The sequence below is a fragment of the Poeciliopsis prolifica genome, unplaced genomic scaffold (genome assembly GCF_027474105.1).
Source record: "Poeciliopsis prolifica strain line A6 unplaced genomic scaffold, Auburn_PproV2 SCAFFOLD116, whole genome shotgun sequence".
NCBI lineage: Eukaryota > Metazoa > Chordata > Actinopteri > Cyprinodontiformes > Poeciliidae > Poeciliopsis > Poeciliopsis prolifica.
In genome coordinates this window covers 135,001-157,641 of record NW_026562491.1, presented here as the reverse complement: position 1 = coordinate 157,641, position 22,641 = coordinate 135,001, and the positions used below count along the sequence as shown (strand labels likewise).

General features: G+C 44.2%; 1 protein-coding gene, 1 long non-coding RNA gene, 1 other non-coding gene and 1 pseudogene across 3 annotated transcripts; 3 read left to right on the top strand and 1 right to left on the bottom strand.

Moving 5' to 3' along the window:
- Window positions 1-1,758: 1,758 nt before the first annotated feature.
- LOC129354681 (uncharacterized) lies at window positions 1,759-3,676 on the top strand. Its single transcript, XR_008605179.1, has 2 exons — window positions 1,759-2,112; window positions 2,548-3,676. It is a non-coding gene; the product is annotated as an uncharacterized LOC129354681 (long non-coding RNA).
- A 2,479-nt stretch (window positions 3,677-6,155) lies between these two features.
- Window positions 6,156-13,220, top strand: LOC129354676 (H(+)/Cl(-) exchange transporter 4-like). Its single transcript, XM_055024159.1, is given in 14 exon segments — window positions 6,156-6,287; window positions 6,351-6,505; window positions 6,576-6,675; window positions 8,623-8,810; window positions 8,880-9,002; window positions 9,071-9,277; window positions 10,498-10,578; window positions 10,655-11,200; window positions 11,274-11,460; window positions 11,530-11,775; window positions 11,778-11,869; window positions 11,872-11,920; window positions 11,992-12,208; window positions 12,641-13,220. Coding segments are annotated over 14 exon segments (2,301 nt in total). The 5' UTR covers window positions 6,156-6,268; the 3' UTR covers window positions 12,732-13,220.
- A 901-nt stretch (window positions 13,221-14,121) lies between these two features.
- Window positions 14,122-22,641, top strand: part of LOC129354688 (CLIP-associating protein 1-like) — a 27,821-nt pseudogene continuing 19,301 nt past the window's right edge.
- On the bottom strand, window positions 16,596-16,725 carry LOC129354747 (U4atac minor spliceosomal RNA). Its single transcript, XR_008605190.1, has one exon. It is a non-coding gene; the product is annotated as a U4atac minor spliceosomal RNA (small nuclear RNA).

Sequence of the window (22,641 nt, the reverse complement as noted above, 5' to 3'; positions counted from 1 at the left end):
TCACTTCATCATGTTTCTTTTACATTCAGGAAAATTAATTTTCTACATTTTTCTTATTTATTTGTTCATGTTTCAGTTTTAACTGCATCCTGTTGGTTCACATCTTTTATTCTTTATTCAGATTGATTGGCTGCAGTTTCTCAGAGACCAGCTGGACGTCTCTGTTCTCAGCTCTGAAGTCCAACCCGACCCGTCTGACAGAACTGGACCTGAGCAGAACCAACCTGGGAGATTCTGGACTGAAGGATCTCTGTGGTTTTCTACAGACTGAAGGCTGCAGACTGGAGACATTGAGGTATTTTAATGATATAATTATTGATATTTCTGTGAATAATTCTATATAATTGATCATCAATCAAAGTTCATTTCTTCTGATCTAATCAATATTTTCTGAGTTTGTTCCTGGATCCAGAGTTTAATTTAGTTTCTCTGTGTAACTGAGTTGGACCTGCTGATCTGAGGTCAGAACAGGACAGCATTCGGACCCAGTGTGTAGAAATCCCCCTCAGGTCAAGCAGGTCAAAGGTCAACATGAAATGTCCCTTTATTGAAGATCCATAAATCCCACATTTTTAAATCTCCTGCTATTAGTTGATGATGATCCAGTCCAGGTTTACAGAGTCCAGGTGTTGCAGTGCTTTAACTAGACCAGATTAAAGAAGCTGATATCCTGATCAATATTCCCATTTCTGCAGCGTCTCTGATGAACGATTCAGAACCAGAACCAAATGACCCACAATGACCTCACAGAGAAAAGATCAATATTTTCTAGTTGATGGTTCAGAAACTGAATCAGCACAAAATGATCAACTTTCAGAATGTGATGATATGATAAAAGGATTGAAATCAACCCGTTTCCATCTGTCATACTGAGCAATGAGCTGCAGTTCAAATACAAGCAGCAAGAAAAACATCATTAATAGATTAATGAAGAAAAACTGGAGCCATAAAATATCAGCAGATCAATGATGGACAGAGCAGTCGGAGAATCCAGAGCCTGGAAGGAAACATGGAGAGAAAAAACATCCACTGAGTTTAAGATCCTCAGAAACTTTGAGACAAACTTTGACTTTCTTTGTTGATCAAATGTTCTGGTTCTGCTGGTTTGGACTCTTTAAACCAGTTTGACTGGATCAGATGTTAGAATCAGTTCATCATGTTTCTTTTACATTCAGGGAAATTAATTTATACATTTTATTATTGATTTGTTCATATTTCAGTTTTAACTGCATCCTGTTGCTTCACATCTTTTATTCTTTATTCAGATTGACTTACTGCAGTTTATCAGAGACCAGCTGGACGTCTCTGTTCTCAGCTCTGAAGTCCAACCCGACCCATCTGACAGAACTGGACCTGATCGGAACCAACCTGGAAGGTTCTGGACTGAAGGATCTCTGTGGTTTTCTACAGACTGAAGGCTGCAGACTGGAGACATTGAGGTATTTTAATGATATAATTATTGATATTTCTGTGAATAATTCTATATAATTGATCATCAATCAAAGTTCATTTCTTCTGATCTAATCAATATTTTCTGAGTTTGTTCCTGGATCCAGAGTTTAATTTAGTTTCTCTGTGTAACTGAGTTGGACCTGCTGATCTGAGGTCAGAACAGGACAGCATTCGGACCCCAGTGTGTAGAAATCCCCCTCAGGTCAAGCAGGTCAAAGGTCATCCAGTCTAGAAAAGTGAATTCCTGGAATCTGACAGGAACAAATCAATAATCAATGATTGATGCTTCAACACTTTGATCAGAACCTGGAATGATTTTACTGACTAAAATCCTCCAACACATCATGACCCAGTACCAGGTTCTGGTTCTGGTTCTGGTTCTGAAGTCAGCAGGTCTTTATTGGAGCAGCAGCTTGTTGGCATTAATATTCATGAGAATCTTTAACTGGTTCTGTTAGACTGGTTAACCTGCATCCTGTTGGTTCACATCTTTTATTCTTTATTCAGGTTGAGGAGCTGCAGTTTGTCAAAGATCAGCTGTGATTATTTGGTCTTAGCTCTGAAGTCCAACCCGACCCGTCTGACAGAACTGAACCTGGAAGGAAACAAGCTGAAGTATTCAGATGTTCAGCAGCTGAAGAATCTTGTAAAGACTGTAAAGTAAGTAAATCTTTGCAGTGAGTCCAGCTGCTGTCAGCATATTGAACTAAACCCAGTCAGCATCAAAGCAAAGATCCAGTGTTCCCAGTAAAGCTGCAGCTTCTCAGTGGGAGGAGAATGGTTCAGGCTTCCTGATTGGACACAGCAATCAGCCAATCAGAGGAGCAGCAGCTTGCTGTGTTGTTGCTGTGTCCATGTCTCCTGGACTCCAGCGTCCAACATGTCTAGAGACAGTGGTCCTCATTCATCAAACAGCAGCAGATCTGATCTCAGACCTGCTTGTTCTCTCAGTTCAACAGGAAACAACTGATCAGGTTCATCTTGGTCACAGCTCTGAGATCAGTCTGACTGGAAACCATCTACTGGATGTGCTGCGTCACTGACTGCTACTGGAGACACTCACTGATCTGCTCTCCTTCCTTCTTCTCTCTTCAGGTTCTGAACGTAGAGAACGTCTCTGTGTCCTGCTGATCCTCACAGGTTGAAGCTGCAGCAGTTTGAGTCTAAAGAGACTCTGGATCAAGATGATGACCTCTGACCTCAAAGGTTTCCCTCCTGTTTATTTCCTCATGTCTGTCATTTAGTGTCTGATATTGTTTGTCTCTTGGGATCAATAAAGATCCAGTTCAAACTGGGCTCCATTTAGAGGCTTCATGGACTTTTGATCTGAACTGGATTCAACTGGAAAGTTGATCTTTTTTCTCTCTGGTTCATTTTCCTCCTGGATCCAGAAATGGTCAGAATGGAAACATGGGAATCATTTCCAGTTCAGCTCTGAGGTCATAAAGACGCTTCAAGCCTCTTTTCTCTGCTGCTTCTTCCTTCAGCTGACATGAAAATGTTCCTCAAAGCTCCACAGATAAAAAGATGCAGAGAAACTTCAGCTTCCAGCACAGAAACCAGTTGACCCAGTTTAGAACTGGACGTCCTGCAGAAACTCTGATCTTGGATCAGTTTTCAGAAACATCCATCATTTATCTGGAAAATAATTTTATATATTGTTAATGTAAATTCTAAAATAATGAAGTTTTGCATCATTATTGATTCTCAGCTCTAATTTTCTCAGTTTGTTTTGGTTTTTAATTTTTTAACTCCATATTTCATGTTTTCTAGAGAACTTTAGGACTCGATGTCTCATCAGGCTCTTTACTGAGATAAAGAGCCATCAGTGTGATAATGTGCTGATTGGTTCATGATTATTTTGATATTTATTATGTAATGTGGGTTTTGAGTATTTAATAATGACTTAAAGTTTTAAATAATGTTCTTTGTGGGTTTCTATGCAGCTGATTGTGTGTAAATATAAAAGGTGCAACATTATTTTCCCTCCAAGTTTCTATTGGCTGGTTTTACTGAAGATGTGTTCAGGTACGCAGGAAAATTCAGCGCTGATACAGACGGGACGAGCGACTCCACCTCTGATGATGCTTGGATAAAAGTTTATATGTTCATGAGATGAAACAGTTAATTTTCCTCACATATCAGGACATTCTCCATCGGTCATCCTGCCGTCGTTCTGGATTTATTCATTATTTACATCATCAATAGAAATTGTTCAACCAGATGTTTCTCTCTGTTTTAATTTTCACTGTTATAAAGTCAGATCAAGTCAGCTTACATTACTGTTGTTAAATAAGAGTCACTGCAGGATTTTATTCAGTTTGATCTGAAATAAAACGTCTTGTAAAGAGTTTAATACAGCAGCTTTATTTTATGATTTAAAACAGTTTTTATGACATATATAACTCCAAACAGTGAATAAAAATATATCAGGATAATCTTTGAGTCAGTAAACTGTGAATATGACTCAGGAAGACTGTTAGTTTTCTCTAAACTCCACATTAAATGTAAATAATGCAGCATTATCAAGACTGTAGTTCTCACTATGGCCACCAGAGGGCGGAAATATCCCGCTCAACATAGAGGTGAGTTTGCAGAGCTGCGGCTGATTTCAGACGTTTGTTTAGTTGATCATGTTTATATCATTTTCATGATAAATATTCATATTATTATGGTCTGTCTAAAGGACTGACAGTTGATTTAATATATAGATGTTATTTACATACAGATAACTCATCTATATTTCCTAAATAAATTACATATTAATATTCCCTGATGAAATACTTTAACAGGTTTGTTCGCCAAGATGCTGAGTTTCCTGTTAGGAGAATATGTTTTAAATATTTCTTCTTTCTGTAAAACAAAATAATTACGATAATTTGGCTTCAGAGCCCATTAATATAATTTATATCAAATCGTAAGAAAATTACAGACTTATGCTTTCTGATAAGATAATAAACTATCAGAAAGCATAAGTTCTGATAGTTATGCTTTCTGATAGTTACATTAACTACATAAAGTTAATGTACATTAAGTACATTAATTAACTTAATGTACTTAAGTACTTAATGTACATTAAGTACATTAATGAACTTAATGTACTTAAGTACATTAGCTTAATGTACTTAAGCTAATGTACTTTTAGCTTAAGTACATTGAGCTAAAATGTACTTAAGTGTTTTATTAAATTCTCAATAAACACAGAGAATTTAGGTCATTGTGTTATTTTGAAAGAATCCAAAGGAAGTGCTTTTCATATATCAGCTCTCTAACTTTACTCTTGTATTTACACACTGTGTCCACTAGGGGGCAGACGGCTATGTTAGCAGATAGCTAGTTTCCAGCTCTTAATCGGCTTTCTTGTTGCTCTCTTGGTGTTTCTGTTATTTCTCAAATCTTCTTCCTATTTTAACATGAAATAAATGTTTTATCTGTCAATGTGAACTAGAAGCAGCTCCACAGAGATGAACCAGACCGCAGAGACTCTGAGCGGAGCTAGCGGAGTCTCAGAGTCCTGCTAGTCTGTTAGAATATGCTAACAGATTAGCAGCAGCTTCAGAGGAGCTTTGGCTCCTAAACTATTTCAGATTAGGGCGGCATTTGCCCTCTAGTGGACCCAGATGGTAACTACAGCTGCTTCATAAAGTTAGATAGTTTACATTACACATACACTTCCGGTGAGTACTTTCACTTTAAGACCGATAGAAACGGGGTGTTTTACTGTTTGCTTTTGTTTCAAATAATATATTTAACTTTTATGAAACAAAAACATTATACACAAAAGCAGCAAATTAAACACTGCTGAGGTTTTTTCCACCCACATGTCATTTTTTTGTTTCTTCAGACAGATAAAAGTATTGAAATAACATTAATGTGTGACACATTAATTCACAGATTAACTCAGTCATGTTTCTTTGATTAATTATGAGATTAACAAATTTTCAATGAACAAATATTTTAATTAATCCAACCACTCGTAATATTTTAAACTGTATTAATTAAACTTTATTAATTAAACTGTATTAATTAGAACAAATATCAATAAATGATCGATAAAGGATATCTGTAGTTACCACAGTTCACCACCAGATGGCAGTAAGAACTAATCAAACTTTATAAATAATTTCTATGAAAATATGTTTGTGTGAAATAACTGAGAATAACAAGTGAACGTTCAGTTCATCCGTTTGATTCGCCTCTAAGCAGTGAACTTTAATCAGCTGCTCTAATAAAACGTCAGTGGCTGAGCGGCGCTGTTGCTTTTCAAAATAAAGACATATATTAAAATATCATCAGTGTAATAATTCTCTTTGGAGGAATTTCTAATGCAGGCTGAATCTAAATACTAGACAAATATGGAAATTATAACAAGTTTTAATCACAAATACTCCAAGAATAATTTATATCTCCATATTTTGATATTTTAATTCAGTTTAACTAAAATATTTGTGGCCATTAATGATGATGTAGTTTCAGATTTTGACCACTAGATGTCAGAATAACTCCTGGTTTTATTTTGCTGTTTTCGTTTCTAATGTTTAAGTCAAACATAAATAATCAGATGTAATATTTATTGTACAGAATAAAATATTAATTTGTGACCCATCAATTTATTAAAAACCTGCTTCCGGTATTTATCGCTCATTTCACTGCTGAAGGAGCTTTTGCTGTGAAGTAACGCGAGATCTGGTAGGTATCGCGAGAGCTGCGGGCTGGTGCCTCAGTCTGTGTCGCTGCTGGTCTCTTCGTGGGTTTGTTGTGTAAATGTCCTGCGTGATGTTCTGCCGGGATTAGTCCACGCGTCCAAGAGGACAACATGGCGGCGGCGGCAGAAGGTAAGGCCCGTTGTCATGGCAACACGGTACCGAGCGCAGCTTGCTGATGTCCTCCGTGGACAGGTGTCCCCCTCCCCACTCCCACGGAGGACATGAACGGGGCCGGGTCGCTCATGGACTTCCTGGACGAGCCGTTCCCCGACGTGGGGACCTACGAGGACTTCCACACCATCGACTGGCTGAGGGAGAAGTCCAGGGACACGGACCGGCACCGAAAGGTTCTGGAGGGCTGGGTTCGGAGCGTGGGGCGATGCCGACCCGCTCACCGTGTGCGTGTTTGTCCCGCAGATCACCAGCAAGAGCAAAGAGTCCATCTGGGAGCTGATCAAGAGCCTCCTGGACGCCTGGTCCGGATGGGTGGTGATGCTGCTCATCGGCCTGCTCTCTGGTACCGACCGACCCGGTTCCGTCCGGGACCCGGTTCTGTCTCTGTAACTCTAGTACCGAGCGATAATTCACACCTGCTAGAAACTGATGGTTCCATTATTATCCTTCCTATCTGAGAATGTGGACCGGTACCGGTACCGCTATCGGTACCGGTACCGGGTCGGTTCTGAGCCCGGAATGATTTTAGCAGAAGTTTCACATAAATGATATGAAAATAATGTTTGTATTTGAAGCTGCAGCTCAGAGCATCGATGTGTTGATGATGGAAACATTTGGATTCAAACGTCACAAGTTTTAATCATCAAACGTCATTAAACTCAGTAACATACAGCATCACCATGACAACGCATTTAAAGCTACAGCTCAGTGGATCTGCCTCACCACCAGGGGGAACCCAAGAGCTGTTAGTTTTTCTTCTGCTTATTTTATCAAATATATTATTGTGGAAAAAGTTGAGAATGAATTTTTGTTTTTGTTAATATAATCACATAGAAATCATTAATAAAAATAAAACAAGTTCCACGTAAGAGGCCCCCAGAACTACTAGGGCCCCCAGAACTACTAGGGCCCCCAGAGCTACTAGGGCCCCCAGAGCTACTAGGGCCCCCAGAACTACTAGGGCCCCCAGATCTAGTAGGCCCCCAGATCTAGTAGGCCCCCAGAACAACTAGGGCCCCCAGAACTACTAGGGCCCCCAGAGCTACTAGGCCCCCAGAACTACTAGGGCCCACAGAGCTACTAGGGCCCCCAGAACTACTAGGGCCCCCAGAGCTACTAGGCCCCCAGAGCTACTAGGGCCCCCAGAACTACTAGGGCCCCCAGAGCTACTAGGCCCCCAGAGCTACTAGGGCCCCCAGAACTACTAGGGCCCCCAGATCTAGTAGGCCCCCAGAGCTACTAGGGCCCCCAGAACTACTAGGGCCCCCAGATCTAGTAGGCCCCCAGAGCTACTAGGCCCCCAGAGCTACTAGGGCCCCCAGAGCTACTAGGGCCCCCAGAACTACTAGGGCCCCAGATCTAGTAGGCCCCCAGAGCTACTAGGCCCTCAGAGCTACTAGGCCCTCAGAGCTACTAGGGCCCCCAGAACTACTAGGGCCCCCAGAGCTACTAGGCCCTCAGAGCTACTAGGGCCCCCAGAACTACTAGGGCCCCCAGAGCTACTAGGGCCCCCAGTGGCTCTGGGGGCCTCTGCTGCCCCTTAGTTTTCTTATGCCATGGCTGGCCTTGGTTCCTCCTGGCCTTGGTTCCTCCTGGCCTTGGTTCCTCCTGGCCTTGGTTCCTTCTGGCCTTGGTTCCTCCTGGCCTTGGTTCCTCCTGGCCTTGGTTCCTTCTGGCCTTGGTTCCTCCTGGCCTTGGTTCCTTCTGGCCTTGGTTCCTCCTGGCCTTGGTTCCTCCTGGCCTTGGTTCCTCCTGGCCTTGGTTCCTTCTGGCCTTGGTTCCTTCTGGCCTTGGTTCCTTCTGGCCTTGGTTCCTCCTGGCCTTGGTTCCTTCTGGCCTTGGTTCCTCCTGGCCTTGGTTCCTTCTGGCCTTGGTTCCTTCTGGCCTTGGTTCCTCCTGGCCTTGGTTCCTCCTGGCCTTGGTTCCTTCTGGCCTTGGTTCCTTCTGGCCTTGGTTCCTCCTGGCCTTGGTTCCTCCTGGCCTTGGTTCCTTCTGGTCTTGGTTCCTCTTGGCCTTGGTTCCTTCTGGCCTTGGTTCCTCCTGGCCTTGGTTCCTTCTGGCCTTGGTTCCTTCTGGCCTTGGTTCCTTCTGGCCTTGGTTCCTTCTGGTCTTGGTTCCTCCTGGCCTTGGTTCCTTCTGGTCTTGGTTCCTTCTGGCCTTGGTTCCTCCTGGTCTTGGTTCCTCCTGGCCTTGGTTCCTCCTGGTCTTGGTTCCTCCTGGCCTTGATTCCTCCTGGTCTTGGTTCCGGTTGGGCTGGCCTTGGTTCCGTCTAACCGGGCCGTCCTCTCAGGGACGCTGGCCGGGGTGATCGACCTGGCGGTGGACTGGATGACCGACCTGAAGGAGGGGGTGTGCCTGTCGGCGTTCTGGTACAGCCATGAGCAGTGCTGCTGGACCTCCAACCAGACCACCTTCGCCGACCGGGACAAGTGTCCGCAGTGGCAGAAGTGGGCGGAGCTGATGACGGGCCACGCCGAGGTGAGACGGGTTTTGGCGGGAGGGAGGTTCTGGTCCGCGGTCCGGTCCTTGACGGTGTGTGTTCTGCAGGGCGCCGGGGCGTACCTTCTGAACTACTTCCTGTACATCCTGTGGGCCCTGCTGTTCTCCTTCCTGGCGGTGTCGCTGGTCCGGGTGTTCGCCCCGTACGCCTGCGGGTCGGGCATCCCAGAGGTACCGCACCCTGAGGTCGGCGGGTGGTTCTGGTCGGCGCCGTAATGTTCTGATCCGGTCCCCTGCAGATCAAAACCATCCTGAGCGGGTTCATCATCCGGGGCTACCTGGGGAAGTGGACCCTGCTGATAAAGACCGTCACGCTGGTTCTGGCCGTGTCGTCGGGCCTCAGCCTGGGGAAGGAGGGGCCGCTGGTCCATGTGGCCTGTTGCTGCGGAAACCTCTTCTGCAGCCTCTTCTCCAAGTACAGCAAGAACGAGGGCAAGAGACGCGAGGTGAGCCGCCTGGTTCTGATGTCCTCGGCCCGCCAGACCAGCAATAAGCCATAAAGTTTGATTTGATTACGTTTTTATACCAAAGGGGAAAAAAGACCTGAACTTCCTGATGATAGAAAAAAATGCATTTCCTGCTGCAAAGCAGCAGAAACATGAACTGCAGAAGATCTGAAGAAATGTAAGAAGCAGCAGAGCAAAACATCATCCTGCAGAAAAACTGTTGAAGGTCAATGAAAAGTTTCAATCATGCAAAAATCCCACTGAGAGACATTAGTGGAACATGATCTAACAGTCTGAAAACACATGGAAAGAAAAACAAAGCTAGATATCTAAAACATGCTAACAAAGTAATGATGCCATAGGCTAGCACTAGCACTAGCATGTTGACATTCATGTAGAGTAAAAATAATACATGAAAAAATACATTTGAAAAGCTAAAGCTAGCTAAAAAGCTAAAGCTAGCTAAAATACTCTTGATAGCACCAAGGCTAGCACTAGCATATTGACCAACTGTAACATATTCCATGCGGATTGGAGGATTTTACTGGTCTGGGGGATTAAAAGTATTATCTTTATATCCTGCAAACCCCAAACTAAAAACCTGAAGTTAGCTAAAAAAGAAAAATAATGATATTATCTGATAGCAGGCCACTGTAAAAGCTAACTTTGGCTAAAAAAGTAAAGCTAGCTAAAAAAATAATGATAGCATCTAGGCTAATAGTAGCATAATCCTTTGCATAATCCATGCACTGTGAAAAAAACCATGCAAAAGATCAAATTAGCTAAAGTCCTAATGATAGCATTGATTCAAAACTGTTTGTTTTATATATAAATTATAAATATTTCAGAAATACTTTGTGGATGAAACGTTTCCAGCAGCTCTTGGCAGAAATTAATCCATATGGTTTGATATTAATAAACCAAGTTTATTGTTTGGGACGTGTAAAAGTTACTTCACATAAAACATGTCAGATGTAAACTAACTAAACGGATCACCACTCTCAGCAATACAGACTAAAGAAGAAATGGTATAGTTAAAGTTCTTCTTCTGACGTCTTTTCAGACATATTCACTGAATAATGCGGCGTATTTTATAAAAAGTAGCATCTTTTGGGATGTCGCATTCAATCTGCTTCACTCATTATAAATGATATTCAGGTCACCAAAAGATGGTTATTGAGTCTTTGGGTAAAGTAACGGCCGCCTCCTGCTGTGCTCAGGTGTTGTCGGCGGCGGCAGCAGCTGGAGTGTCGGTGGCCTTCGGAGCCCCAATCGGAGGAGTTCTGTTCAGCCTGGAGGAGGTCAGTCATTCACCCATTTACCAGATCAGAATCACCTTTGCTTCTTTCTGTGGTAACCGTCTGCTGTCTCCTGCAGGTGAGTTATTATTTCCCCCTGAAGACTCTGTGGCGTTCCTTCTTCGCCGCTCTGGTCGCCGCCTTCACGCTGCGCTCCATTAACCCGTTTGGAAACAGTCGCCTGGTTCTGTTCTACGTTGAGTACCACACTCCGTGGTACATGGCCGAGCTGGTCCCCTTCATCCTGTTGGGGGTGTTCGGCGGCCTCTGGGGGACGCTCTTCATCCGGGCCAACATCGCGTGGTGCCGGCGCAGGAAGACCACCCAGCTGGGGAAGTATCCGGTCCTGGAGGTGATCATCGTGACGGGAATCACTGCCCTGCTGGCGTACCCCAACCCGTACACCCGCCGCAGCACCAGCGAGCTCATCTCTGAGCTCTTCAACGACTGCGGCGCTCTGGAGTCGTCACAGCTCTGCGACTACTACAACAACCCCAACATGAGTCGCCCGGTGGACGACATTCCAGACCGTCCGGCGGGGCCCGGGGTCTACAACGCCATGTGGCAGCTGACCCTCGCCCTCGTCTTCAAGATCGTCATCACCATCTTCACCTTCGGCATGAAGGTATCCTCTCTTCACACTTGTTCATTGTCTTACCCAATCAGAGTAGAAAGAGAGCTTCCTTTGTCCTTCACAGATCCCGTCGGGACTCTTCATTCCCAGCATGGCGGTGGGAGCCATCGCCGGTCGGATCGTTGGCATCGCCGTGGAGCAGATGGCGTACCACCACCACGACTGGATCATCTTCAAGAACTGGTGCCGGCCTGGTGCTGACTGCGTCACGCCGGGACTCTACGCCATGGTGGGGGCTGCTGCCTGTCTGGGTGAGTCGACAAAGACAGAAGACGCCACTTGTCCAGTTCTTGTCTTACCTGTCCGTTGGTTCTGTTCAGGTGGGGTAACCAGAATGACCGTCTCCCTGGTGGTCATCATGTTCGAACTGACAGGTGGTTTGGAGTACATTGTCCCTCTGATGGCCGCCGCCGTCACCAGTAAATGGGTGGCCGACGCCTTTGGGAAGGAGGGCATCTATGAGTCTCACATCCAGCTTAACGGCTACCCCTACCTGGACGTCAGGGACGAGTTCACCCACCGCACCCTGGCCACCGACGTGATGCGTCCCCGCCGGAACGACCCTATTGGCCGTGCCCGCAGGACACACAGGGAGGAGTGGTGGAGACGCTCATCAAGGACACCGACTACAACGGCTTCCGTGGTTGTGTCAGGGAGTCGGAGAGAGGCTGATTGGATTCGTCCAACGCAGGGACCTCACCCTGGCCATCAGTGAGTCTGTTACAACAACTGGATCAGAGCTTCTTTTTTCTAGATGCTGAGATCATGGCTCCTGTCCTCAGAAAACGCCCGTCAGAAGCAGGACGGCGTGGTCAGCAGCTCCGTGGTCTATTTCACTGAGGACGCGCCGCAGCTGCCGGCCAGCAACCCTCAGCCGCTGAAGCTGCGACGCATCCTGAACCTCAGCCCCTTCACCGTCACCGACCACACGCCCATGGAGACGGTGGTGGACATCTTCCGCAAACTGGGCCTCCGGCAGTGCCTGGTCACCAGGAGCGGGTCAGTCAGAAACCAAAGCTGTTGTGTCGTGTCCTGCTGTGGCCAGCAGATGGCAGTTTCGATTAACCATATCTATTGATTGTTAAAAGGCCAAAACAAAACACTAAATATTTACAGGAAATTAATTCTGTTTTTCATGGTTTCAGTGGAAATAAATATATTAATCCTCCTGAACCAGAATTAACTGATCAGTATTTGGTTTTTTGGCTCTTGAGCCTCAGATTGATAAAAGTTATTCTTTCTCAAATCCAAGAAAACAGACAAAACGACCCCATCTGGTGGACAGATCAGAGAATTACAGTTTTATGTTTAAATCTTTAAAACATGGAAGTTGACACGTAACTGCTCACCTAAAGGTCTCCAGAATGTTTCATGTTAAATGTACAGAGCTAATAAATGTAAATGTTAGCTAACTTGACCTCGTCTCTGCAGGCGTCTCCTGGGCATCATCACCAAGAAGGACGTCCTTCGCCACATGGCCCAGATGATGAACCAGGATCCAGAGTCCATCATGTTTAACTGACGTCACCTGAGCGCCAACCAATCAGCTGTTTCACTGGAGTTTAGAAACCAGCACTGATTTTTTATTACAGCAGGATGAAATGGGGATGGATCATTCAACATGTGGGATGATTATGGTTGAAATGGGTTTCCATACACTAACTCTAAGCTATTATTGCACTTTTTGGTGTTGCCATATGTATCTGTGCGTTGCCATGTGTTTTTCTCTCTCTGAAGGATTTGTGGGGCTCCGACGCTACAACCAGAGATGTTGCTGTTAGCATCTGTTAGCTCCTGTTAGCACCTGTTAACTTCTTACACTCCGCCGCCCCTCTGGATCCCATCTCCACTCTGAAGTATTAGTTCTGTATGAAGGTAAAATCCTCATCCTCAGTGTTTGTTTCGGTTCTTCTTGTCGTGATTGTTTTTTATTATTATTGTTGTAAAGCTGCTGATGCTTCACAGAAAGGGTTTGGGGAACTTATGAAATGATTCTAACCTTCAGGTCTGGTTCTTTAGCAGAAACTATTCTTCTGTTGCATTTTAGTTTCATCAGAGTTGGAAGAATAAATGTTTGCAGGAACTGAAGCGACCGACTGCTGTGGGTTTATTTAGTTTTCAATCTTCTCAAATTTGCTGTTTTCTACAAAACTGTGAACATCTGGCCTGGAAGGAGTTAAAATCTATGACCTTTATTCAAAGTACATGAGAGACTGACGTATATTTAAAGACCCAACAAACTTCAATTAGAAACATCATTTTATATCATTTTACATCAAATGTTAGGAAAATGGGATTATTCTTTCTATAGTTCTATCAGTTTTCAATCTGATAATGAAATTAAATAAAATAATGCATTAAAACAATCGACCATCTCAGGACCTCAATAATAATATTAATATATCTTTAATAATTATTTTAAAATGCACTCAATAAGTAATATTGTGGAAAATTGAAAAATGTGTCTATATGTAGTTTCACAGCAGTTTTAGGGATTTGGATACGTTTTCCATAATGTTTAGACTTTAATGGATATCAGATGTTTTTTCTCTGCTATGAAAGAAAAAATATCAAGTTTCAAAGTCAGAATTACCAGAATGAAACTCATATTAGGACTTTTATTCTTGTAATTATTTTCATGACATAACTTTACAAACTAATGACAGAATAAATGATGAGAAGAAACAAAGACATAATTAAAATAGTTTGTGCTTTAACAGCTGTTGGCTCACAGTTTGTTCTTTACAGTGGACTTTTCCACACATGGATCAGAACCAGCACTGAAAATATAAAATTAAACTACATGTGAGATTTATGAATTTTAATCCTTTAATGAGACATAATTGATGATAAAACTGATTAAATTTAACCGCTTCATTTCGAGTGCAGTGTGTCAGTTGAGCCACCAGGCGGCGTCGTTCTGCGGCTCCATCCACTCTGCAGGCTAAAATGTTTAAAGTTTTATAAATAATGTCGTTTTTATCCGGGTATTTACCCTCAGCGGACGGTAATGATTAAGTTCAGATTGTCCTGGAGTGAAACGGACAGATGTGTCGGTATCTGGGCTTTAACAGGAGCTGCTGCTCATAAAGTGAAGTAACGGTAGATTGTGTCCAGAGGCAGCATCGTCTCTCCTGGCCGCTATTTCCAGGGAACGGGTCGGTCCATCCGGCGAGAGACTCGGGAACCGGTTACCGGGTCAATAGCGGAATAACTAACCCACTCAGAGAGGTAGGTACCGGCAGCAGAACCGCTGTGGACCCCAGGCGAGGTTCGGAATCCCGGTTAGCAGTTAGCCGTCGCTCAGTTAGCCGCTAGTAGCCGCTATTAGCCGCTAGCTGCTCTGTGGTTAACCTGCTGGTTGAGTTGCTAACCAGCGGTTAGTTAGTATCAGAACGCAGCGTGGATGTTACAGCCTGCTTGTGAGTCCAGATTCAGGGTACAAACCTGAGAAGCTGCTGGTTAACCTGCTAACCAGTTCAGTTAAACCAGATAAAGATTGTTAGCCAGAACCTACAAGTCATTATTCAGGGTATAATGTGTTCACCTGGCAGGTTACCTGGCAGCCAGCTGTGTTTACCTGCAGCCTGTGAGTCCAGATTCAGGGGAAATGTTTCTGTTTCAGGCTGGAGGGAGAATGACAGCATCCTTCCTCTGCAGGACATCACACCGTGTTAACCAGAACCAGAACCGGACCAGAACCAGAGGAGACATGGAGGAGGACGAGGAGGAGCAGATGAGCAGCATGGAGGACCTGCTGGACCTGGTTCTGCAGAAAGACCTGGGCCGGCGGCTGCAGGTGGGACCGGAGATCACCGAGCTGGTGCTCCACCCGGACCGCTGTCCCGGGCTGGACCAGGACCAGAACCTGCTGGACAGGATGGTGGACGCCCTGGCCAGCTCCTGGGTCAACTCCAGCAACTACAAGGTGAGTTTCTGACTCGGGTCGAACCGGGTCAGCAGGGAGGAAACTCTCCATTATCTAGTTAAACACTGAAAAGTGTGGCAGGCAGGCATTTGTTTTCACCCACTTTACTCTGACTGGTTCTGGTTCTGGAAGGACTGCAGCAAAAACAAAGGAGCTGGATTAGCAGAGTTGGTCAACATGGATTATTGAATAAAATGAATCAGAATCATTTGATTACAACTGATTGTTCCAGAACCAGTTCAGTGAACCAGAGTCCAGATCTGAACCTAGATCTAACTGTGTGTGAGCAGCTGGGTCAGAACCGGACCTGAAGGGCAGGTAGAACCGAGCGGCCCCGGTGGCTCGGAGCTTCATTTACACCGACCCAGTTTCTAGTTTCTAGTTTCCTTCCCGCTGATTCGCCGCCTGACAGGAGGAACCCGTCAGAACCGCCACATCCTCCGGCCCTGGAGCGCCACCTACTGACCCCTGTGGTTGATTTAATCGTTTTAAATAAATGCTGAATAGATGTAAAACTTAAAACATTTAGATTTAAATTTCTTCTGGGCTCAAACAAATTCATCCTGAGTTATAAGAAAAGGATTTGGGTCATTTTGTTTCAAAACACCTGCTAATATTTAGCCAAGTTTAATGAATTAAATTTAGTCAATTATTCAGTAAAAGTTTCTGGATAAACAAGTTTCCACTGAATATTAAACTGCTTATAAAAAGAAAATTAAGAAACTTTTCCCAGATTACAAATAAAACGTCTCCAGCTGCATCAGCATCATTCACTTTTAGAGACCGCTAGTACTCAGTCAAAGGGCCACAAATGGCCCCCGGACCTCTGCTTCAACACCCCTCCTCTGGATGAAAGAAACAAAAATTATTGGTCATTGAGGATTAAATTTGCTCCAAAAATATTCAGAAGTTCTCAATTCATTTCACATATTTTCTAGAAAAATAACCTTTTGTCCAAAAGTTGTAAATTCACAGTTTAAAATGATTAGTTTTCAACTTTGTAGAAAAAAATTGGCAATTTTTACCTCAGCAAATTTACAGCTTTAAACATAATAAAATACATGGGTTTTTTTTCTTAGAAATAAGTGAAATGAATCTTAATGTCTGAGTTTTTGTGGCGCCACATGGCTCAGAGGTAGAGCAGGTTGATGGTTCGATTCCCGGCCTTTTGCTGCTTGTCTTCTCTCTTCCTGTCCAGCTTCTGTTGAATAAGATCTTTAAAATAATTTCTGGGTATTTGGTAGAGAAATGCGCTGAATTTGATTAACAGTCCATAGTACCTACTCTTTGCATAACAAACATCATTTTCTAAAAAAATTGCAGAATTTGATCCAGTGTTTATTCCAGAAATCAATATATTTTGAAAGTAATGCTGATATTGCGGTATATAAGTGTGATGCAATACCGCGTTCCACCACAGGGGTAGTAATCCCAGTCAATCACTGAATTTTGAGCCGTTGCTCCAAAAATTGCACCTTAGCCCGAGCGCATGCGCTCTGGTGATGCGGATGTGTTGATTCGGTGTTAGCAGGGAGACTCTCACTAGCCGTTCATTGAGCCGCCCGGTCCACCCCGAGACAAGGAAAGCTGCAGGGCGGTTCCGGTGGTGGTTCTAGTGCGGAGCGAGTTTCCTCCTCAGTCACGGTTCCGACCCAGATCTCCCGTTTCCTGCACTGTCCGCCTCGCCTCTCCTTCTTCTGTTGAATCCGCTGATTTAAAGCCAGTTATTCGGTCCAGTTTGTAGCTTTTTGCCGTTTCTCCCCGTTTACTGCTCAGTACCCAGAATCCTTAGCGGCTGAGCTGCGTTCTGATTGGCTGTGGGTGTTTCCTGCTTCACGTCGGCGTGTTTTCCTCTCAGGTGGTTCTGCTGGGGATGGAGGTTCTGTCGGCTCTGGTGGACCGGCTGCAGGAGAGGTTCAGGACTCAGGTGGGAACAGGTGAGGACAATAATAGACATACAGAGGAGAACTGGAGAAATAACAGCTGAGATGTGACAGAATATTGAAATCAGTTTGAACCTTTAGCAAAATAACATTCAGAGTAAAATTGCAGAATGACAGTGTGAATTAAATAAGTCCTATATAATTAATAAAACACATCAATACAGCATAAAATATGAATAAAAATGAAATATAGTGAATAAAATAACATCAACAGCTACTATAAAATATAATATATAGTACATAAAAACAGAAAAACCAAACAAATTAATTCAATATTTAGCATTAATTATAGTCAATAAAAATAACACAGAAATTAGGAAAAAGGCATGAAATACAATAAAATATATACTTAATAAAGGAAATATGAATAAAATATAGTATTTCAATATACACCTTTAATTGTAAACACATATAAAAATAAAAGTAGTGAATTAAATAAATGTGTAACATAACATATTAAAATAAATCATTTAAAAAAGTGAGTAAAAGCACATTTAAAACACTGAAACTTAGATCCATGTGGAATTTGGACAAAAATAATCCAAGATAATATTATTAAGACATGATGAAATATTCCAAATGTTGCCTCCTATCTATCACGTCTCTCTCCCAGTCTTGCCCAGCCTGATGGACCGGCTGGGCGACTCCAAGGACCAGGTTCGGGACCAGGACCAGGCGCTGCTGCTGAAGGTCATGGACCAGTCGGCCAACCCCCAGGTAGCTGTGGCGGCTGAACGCTGCTTCCTGTCCAGGTGAGGCTCTGACCCCCTGCTGTGTGTCTGCAGTACGTCTGGGAGCGCATGATGGGAGGGTTCAAGCACAAGAACTCCCGGACCAGAGAGGGACTCTGCCTCTGCCTCATCTCCACCCTCAACGTGTGAGTGTGTGGCCCCTGACCCCTGACCTCTGACAGTAAAGCGGTTTGTGTGTGTTAGTGTCCTGCTCTGTGTCTTCCAGGTTCGGCTCTCAGAGTCTGACGCTGAATAAAATCGTTCCTCACATCTGCAACCTGCTGGGAGACCCGACCAGTCAGGTACGACCCGGTAACTCTGAGCCCACTGGTTCCAGTTCCTCCAGTGCTGGACTGGTCTCATTTGGTCTGCAGCTCCAGTTTAACTCCAGAGGAGCTAATGGTGCTAATTTAACCTGCATGTGTAGAGCTGGCTTCATTTAAGATATCATCCTTATTTCACTATTTTCTTCTGTGTATTTCTATTATAATTTTATATTATTATTTTTGATGTAGTTATCAATTTTACGAATATTATTATTTAATTAAAAATTGCTTGATATTTTTACCTATTTTAATATAAAAATTTTTTTTCAACATTTTTTTTTTCCTCAGTTTTGTCATATCTTTCAGTTATTAAGTGCTTTATCATATACTATTCTTCTTTGTGTTTTATTTTATTATTATTATTATTATTATTAATTTACCAAATATAGTTTAGTTATTAAAATTTAAATGTTATTTTCCAAGGGCAAATATTATCATTTACATATCTTATTCATTTTCCTTTAAGTTTTATTTATTTCCAAAAGTTTACTTTTATTGGACTAATAAATAATTTATTTAGCTTTTTTTCTATAAATTATTAGTTTTTTAATAGAATTATTTGTTGCATAAATTTTCTCCCAGTTTTCTGAGTGGAATAATAAATCAGGCTTTATTTGTAGTGCAGCGCCCTCTGCTGGTCAAACAAACACTGCAGTGAGGAAACCTTTGTTTTCCTGCTGGGGTCAGGACCTCTGGTCTCCTCTTGGACAGTCAGGTTGGTCTCAGAGTTTCTGCGTCCTGATTGGCTGCAGATGTCTGTCATCACCAGAGTCTGACTTCCTGTTCAGGACAGGAAGCTGAGCCCACCCGCCTCACTTCCTGCAGCCAGAATCTCTCAGCAACAAAACCCTGAATTTACATTTCAGAGGCCTCTGAGTCAGACTTTGATTTATCTGAAAACACTGAAACACTGAAAACACATTTTATTCCCTTTAGTTTGAATAAATTTCTCCTGTATGGAGTTAAATTCCTGCTGTGTCTCCATGTTGGTGTGAAGGTCCGTGATGCAGCCATGTCCTGCCTGGTGGAGATCTACCGCCATGTTGGAGAGCGAGTGAGAATCGACCTGGGGAAGAAAGGGCTGCCTCAGTCACGGTGCGTTCAGGGACTCCTCACCATGTGGTTTTTATTCTGCCTCAGTCACGGTGCGTTCAGGGACTCCTCACCATGTGGTTTTTATTCTGCCTCAGTCACGGTGCGTTCAGGGACTCCTCACCATGTGGTTTTTATTCTGCCTCAGTCACGGTGCGTTCAGGGACCGATGGTCCTGTGTTTCTGTATTGGGCTCCTCTTTACAGCTCAGAACAGAATCAGTCTTCCTCTTCCTGTGTGACCTCTGACCCCGTGTCTCTGATTGTTTGCTGTCTCGTCCGTCTCAGAGTTCCTGCTCCGGTTCTTTGACCCGTTTCGATTCTGTCCCAGGTTCTGAGTTCGGCCTGCAGCCTCAGCGTGTTGCTGCTGATTGTTCTGTGTTTGTGCCTCTGCAGGCTCAACATGATCTTCAGTAAGTTCGACGAGGTCCAAAGGTCGGGCAGCATGGTGCCGTCTCCTCTGTCAGGTAAGAACGGCCGATCAGCACCGAAGGTTCTGGTTCTGGTCGGCTGCTTGGTGGGACCCAATCTGAGACTACAGAGTCAAACTGTCCCAGGTTTGATCCTCTGCTCTGAAATGTGATACAATGTGATGGATACATAAGATAATATGAGATAATAAAAATCTGCTGCCTGATACATATAGAACATACGATAAAATGCTAAGATGTGATTCCATACAGTCCAAGCTGTCATGGATTATGTTCCTGTGTGATTTAACACGGTGTGATTTAACAAATGGATATAAAGTTACAGTCTGTCTGAATCCTGGAGAACGCCGTCCCTCTTCCTCCAGCTCAGAGGGAACAGTCCAAGTTCAGGAGTCAGACTTGTCCTGGTGTCTTTGGGACACAGAGGGTTCAAACTGGGCCAGACCCGCAGCACAGCAGCAGCTGAGGCTTTTATTTTGTAGGAGTGGCGTCAGCTGTCGTCCTCACAGTCACAAGACAGAGAGGCAGCAGAGGAGGAAGAGGACGGAGCAGCACGGCGCAGAGAGAAGCTTTCCTCCACAGGTAAATCCTCCTCTTCACCTCCAGCCGGCTCATCAGGATCTGTCCTATGACCCGGTCCAGATTCTGACCCGGTCCAGATTCTGACCTGCTTCCTGTCGGGTCAGAAAGTCCAGACGTGAAGGAGCTGCTGGTGGAACAGGAAGAGCTTTTGTCTGATTCGTCCTGGAGCCGCTCTAGGAGTCACAAGCCGCCTCTCGTTCAGACAGGAATGAAACCAGCAGCTGTTCTCCGTGTGGGTCGGGATGTGGAGCCGCAGGCCGGTACCGCCCGCTGGACAACAGAGATCATGTTGGTCCCGGCTCTCCCGGTTCTGAGCCTGACCCGGCCCAGTGAATCAGAGGAATGTCTGAACGGAGGAGGATTAAAGCCAGCTGTCCGGCTCCATCAGAACCGGAGCCGCTGGACGGGACCGCACAGTTCAGCTGGAACCGGATCTCTGAGATGACCCGATTGTGTTTGGTTCTGACTGTCTGCATTCAGAGGGCTGCAGCTGCTGCACGTCGTTCTGCTGCGCATCGCCCCAATGCATTCATTAGTCAGATGAACAGCCGCCTGTTTATCATTAATGCACCGATCCACTGTTTTCTGATCCGATATCTGACATTTACAATCAGATATTGATCCAGTCAGAAACAGCTGAATTAGCCTTAATGTTTGTCTGAAATATGTAATTCAGAAATAAAATCTTCTAAATTACATATTCATGGCCACCTTAGGGTTTATGGTTTATGGCATCAGTGAAAACTTCAACTTTAGACGCTTCTTTAAACGTCTCAGGGACCGCCCAGAATCATCCTGAGGGCCACTAGTGGCCCCGGGGCCGCACTTTGAACTCCCCTGATTAATACTAAATATTGAGCTACATCATGTGTAAATATTTCCCATCAGGACTTGCTCTGACTGACTTATGACTCTTTATAAGTTAATGTTAGTTTCATTTAACATTTTATTATCTTATTTCAAATTATTATATGATATCAATCAATCAGCTTTATCAATACTCTGAGGTAGATTTGGTTTCAGTGACTCAGCTTTATTGCTAAACTGGAAACTTCACATAGAAACACAATAAATATAACACACTTTAAAATATTTGAATTTTATTGTTACTTCTAGTTCAATTAAATGCTTTTAATATTTTAAGATCAGCTTTTATTTCACATTTTCTGTTTTTAACCTAGTTAAATATTTCAAGATAATTTATTTAACTGGTGTATTTTAATGCTATAATCAGTTGCAAAGAAATATTTTGAATAATTTTCCTGCTGACTCATCACTTTGCTGCTCCGTCCTCTCTGACTCCGCCCCCTCCCCTGATTGGCTCCTCCTCTTCCTGCTTTCCTCCATCCTCGGTCGTCTTCCTCCATCCTGTGTGGAGAGAATCAGAGGACGAAGGAGGAGGAACAGGAGGAGGAAGAAGAGGAGGAAGAGGAGGAGTGTTTGGTTTGTCTGGAGCGCCGTCAGGCTGCAGCTGCTGGGCCAGACGGAGCGGTCGGAGCCGGCATGCTGAGGAAGCTGGTCTGCAGGAGGATCTGCTCCTGTTAGCTGCTCCTCTTCCTCGGCATCAGAACCAGACAGGAAGCCGGCGGAGGGGGCGGAGCCTGATGGTTGGGAGGAAGTTTCAGGATGTGAGGAGGAAACTGATTCGAATCAGCTGAAACAAACTGGACTCTACTGCACCGGTCCGGGTCTGGTTCTGGTCCTGGTTCTGGTTCTGTAGAACGTCTGCTGGTTTCATGCTTTTATCTAGTGGAGGAAACTCTTTTTGTGCTTCAATTCATTTCCTCCTGCTTCTAAAAGCAGCTGAAAAACCAGCCAGATGTTTTCTGGATGAAGTTATGGTGTCTGGAAAATGAGCCATTTAAAAATGTAAAGCCTCAAATCAGAGCAACCCCAGTGAAGCCCAGTGAAGCCCAGCATGCTACCTAGCAACATACAGCTGGTTTCCCAATGTCTGCGTTGTACAATGGCTGCTGGAAGAGATTAGAGTTTTGTTGTTGATTGGCTGTGCAGGAGGCTCCACTTCTTCTTTTCAAAGTTGTCTGGTTGTATAATTGTGCATCTGTTTGCAGCCATTTTCAGGTGTGAGTGTGAACGTTGAGCTGGGGGCGTGGCCAGCAACTGCTGTTTGGATTTAAAGTGACAGAGGGCCTAAAACAGCTCAGCCGAGTCAGAACTGATCAGACTGAAGCGGAGCGGTTCTGGTTTCATATCAGACTCAGAGGGAGGTTCTGTCTGGACAAACCAACGTGAAGCTCGCTGGCTTTACCTTCAGTGACCTGCTGATGCGTCGGCTCAGTTTGGAACAGGATCGATTGCTTGCAGGCCGGCTCCTGCTCTGGCGGTAAAGCTTGCTGTGTTTTAGTCCTGATGACCAGAGAACATGCTCTGTTGTTGCTG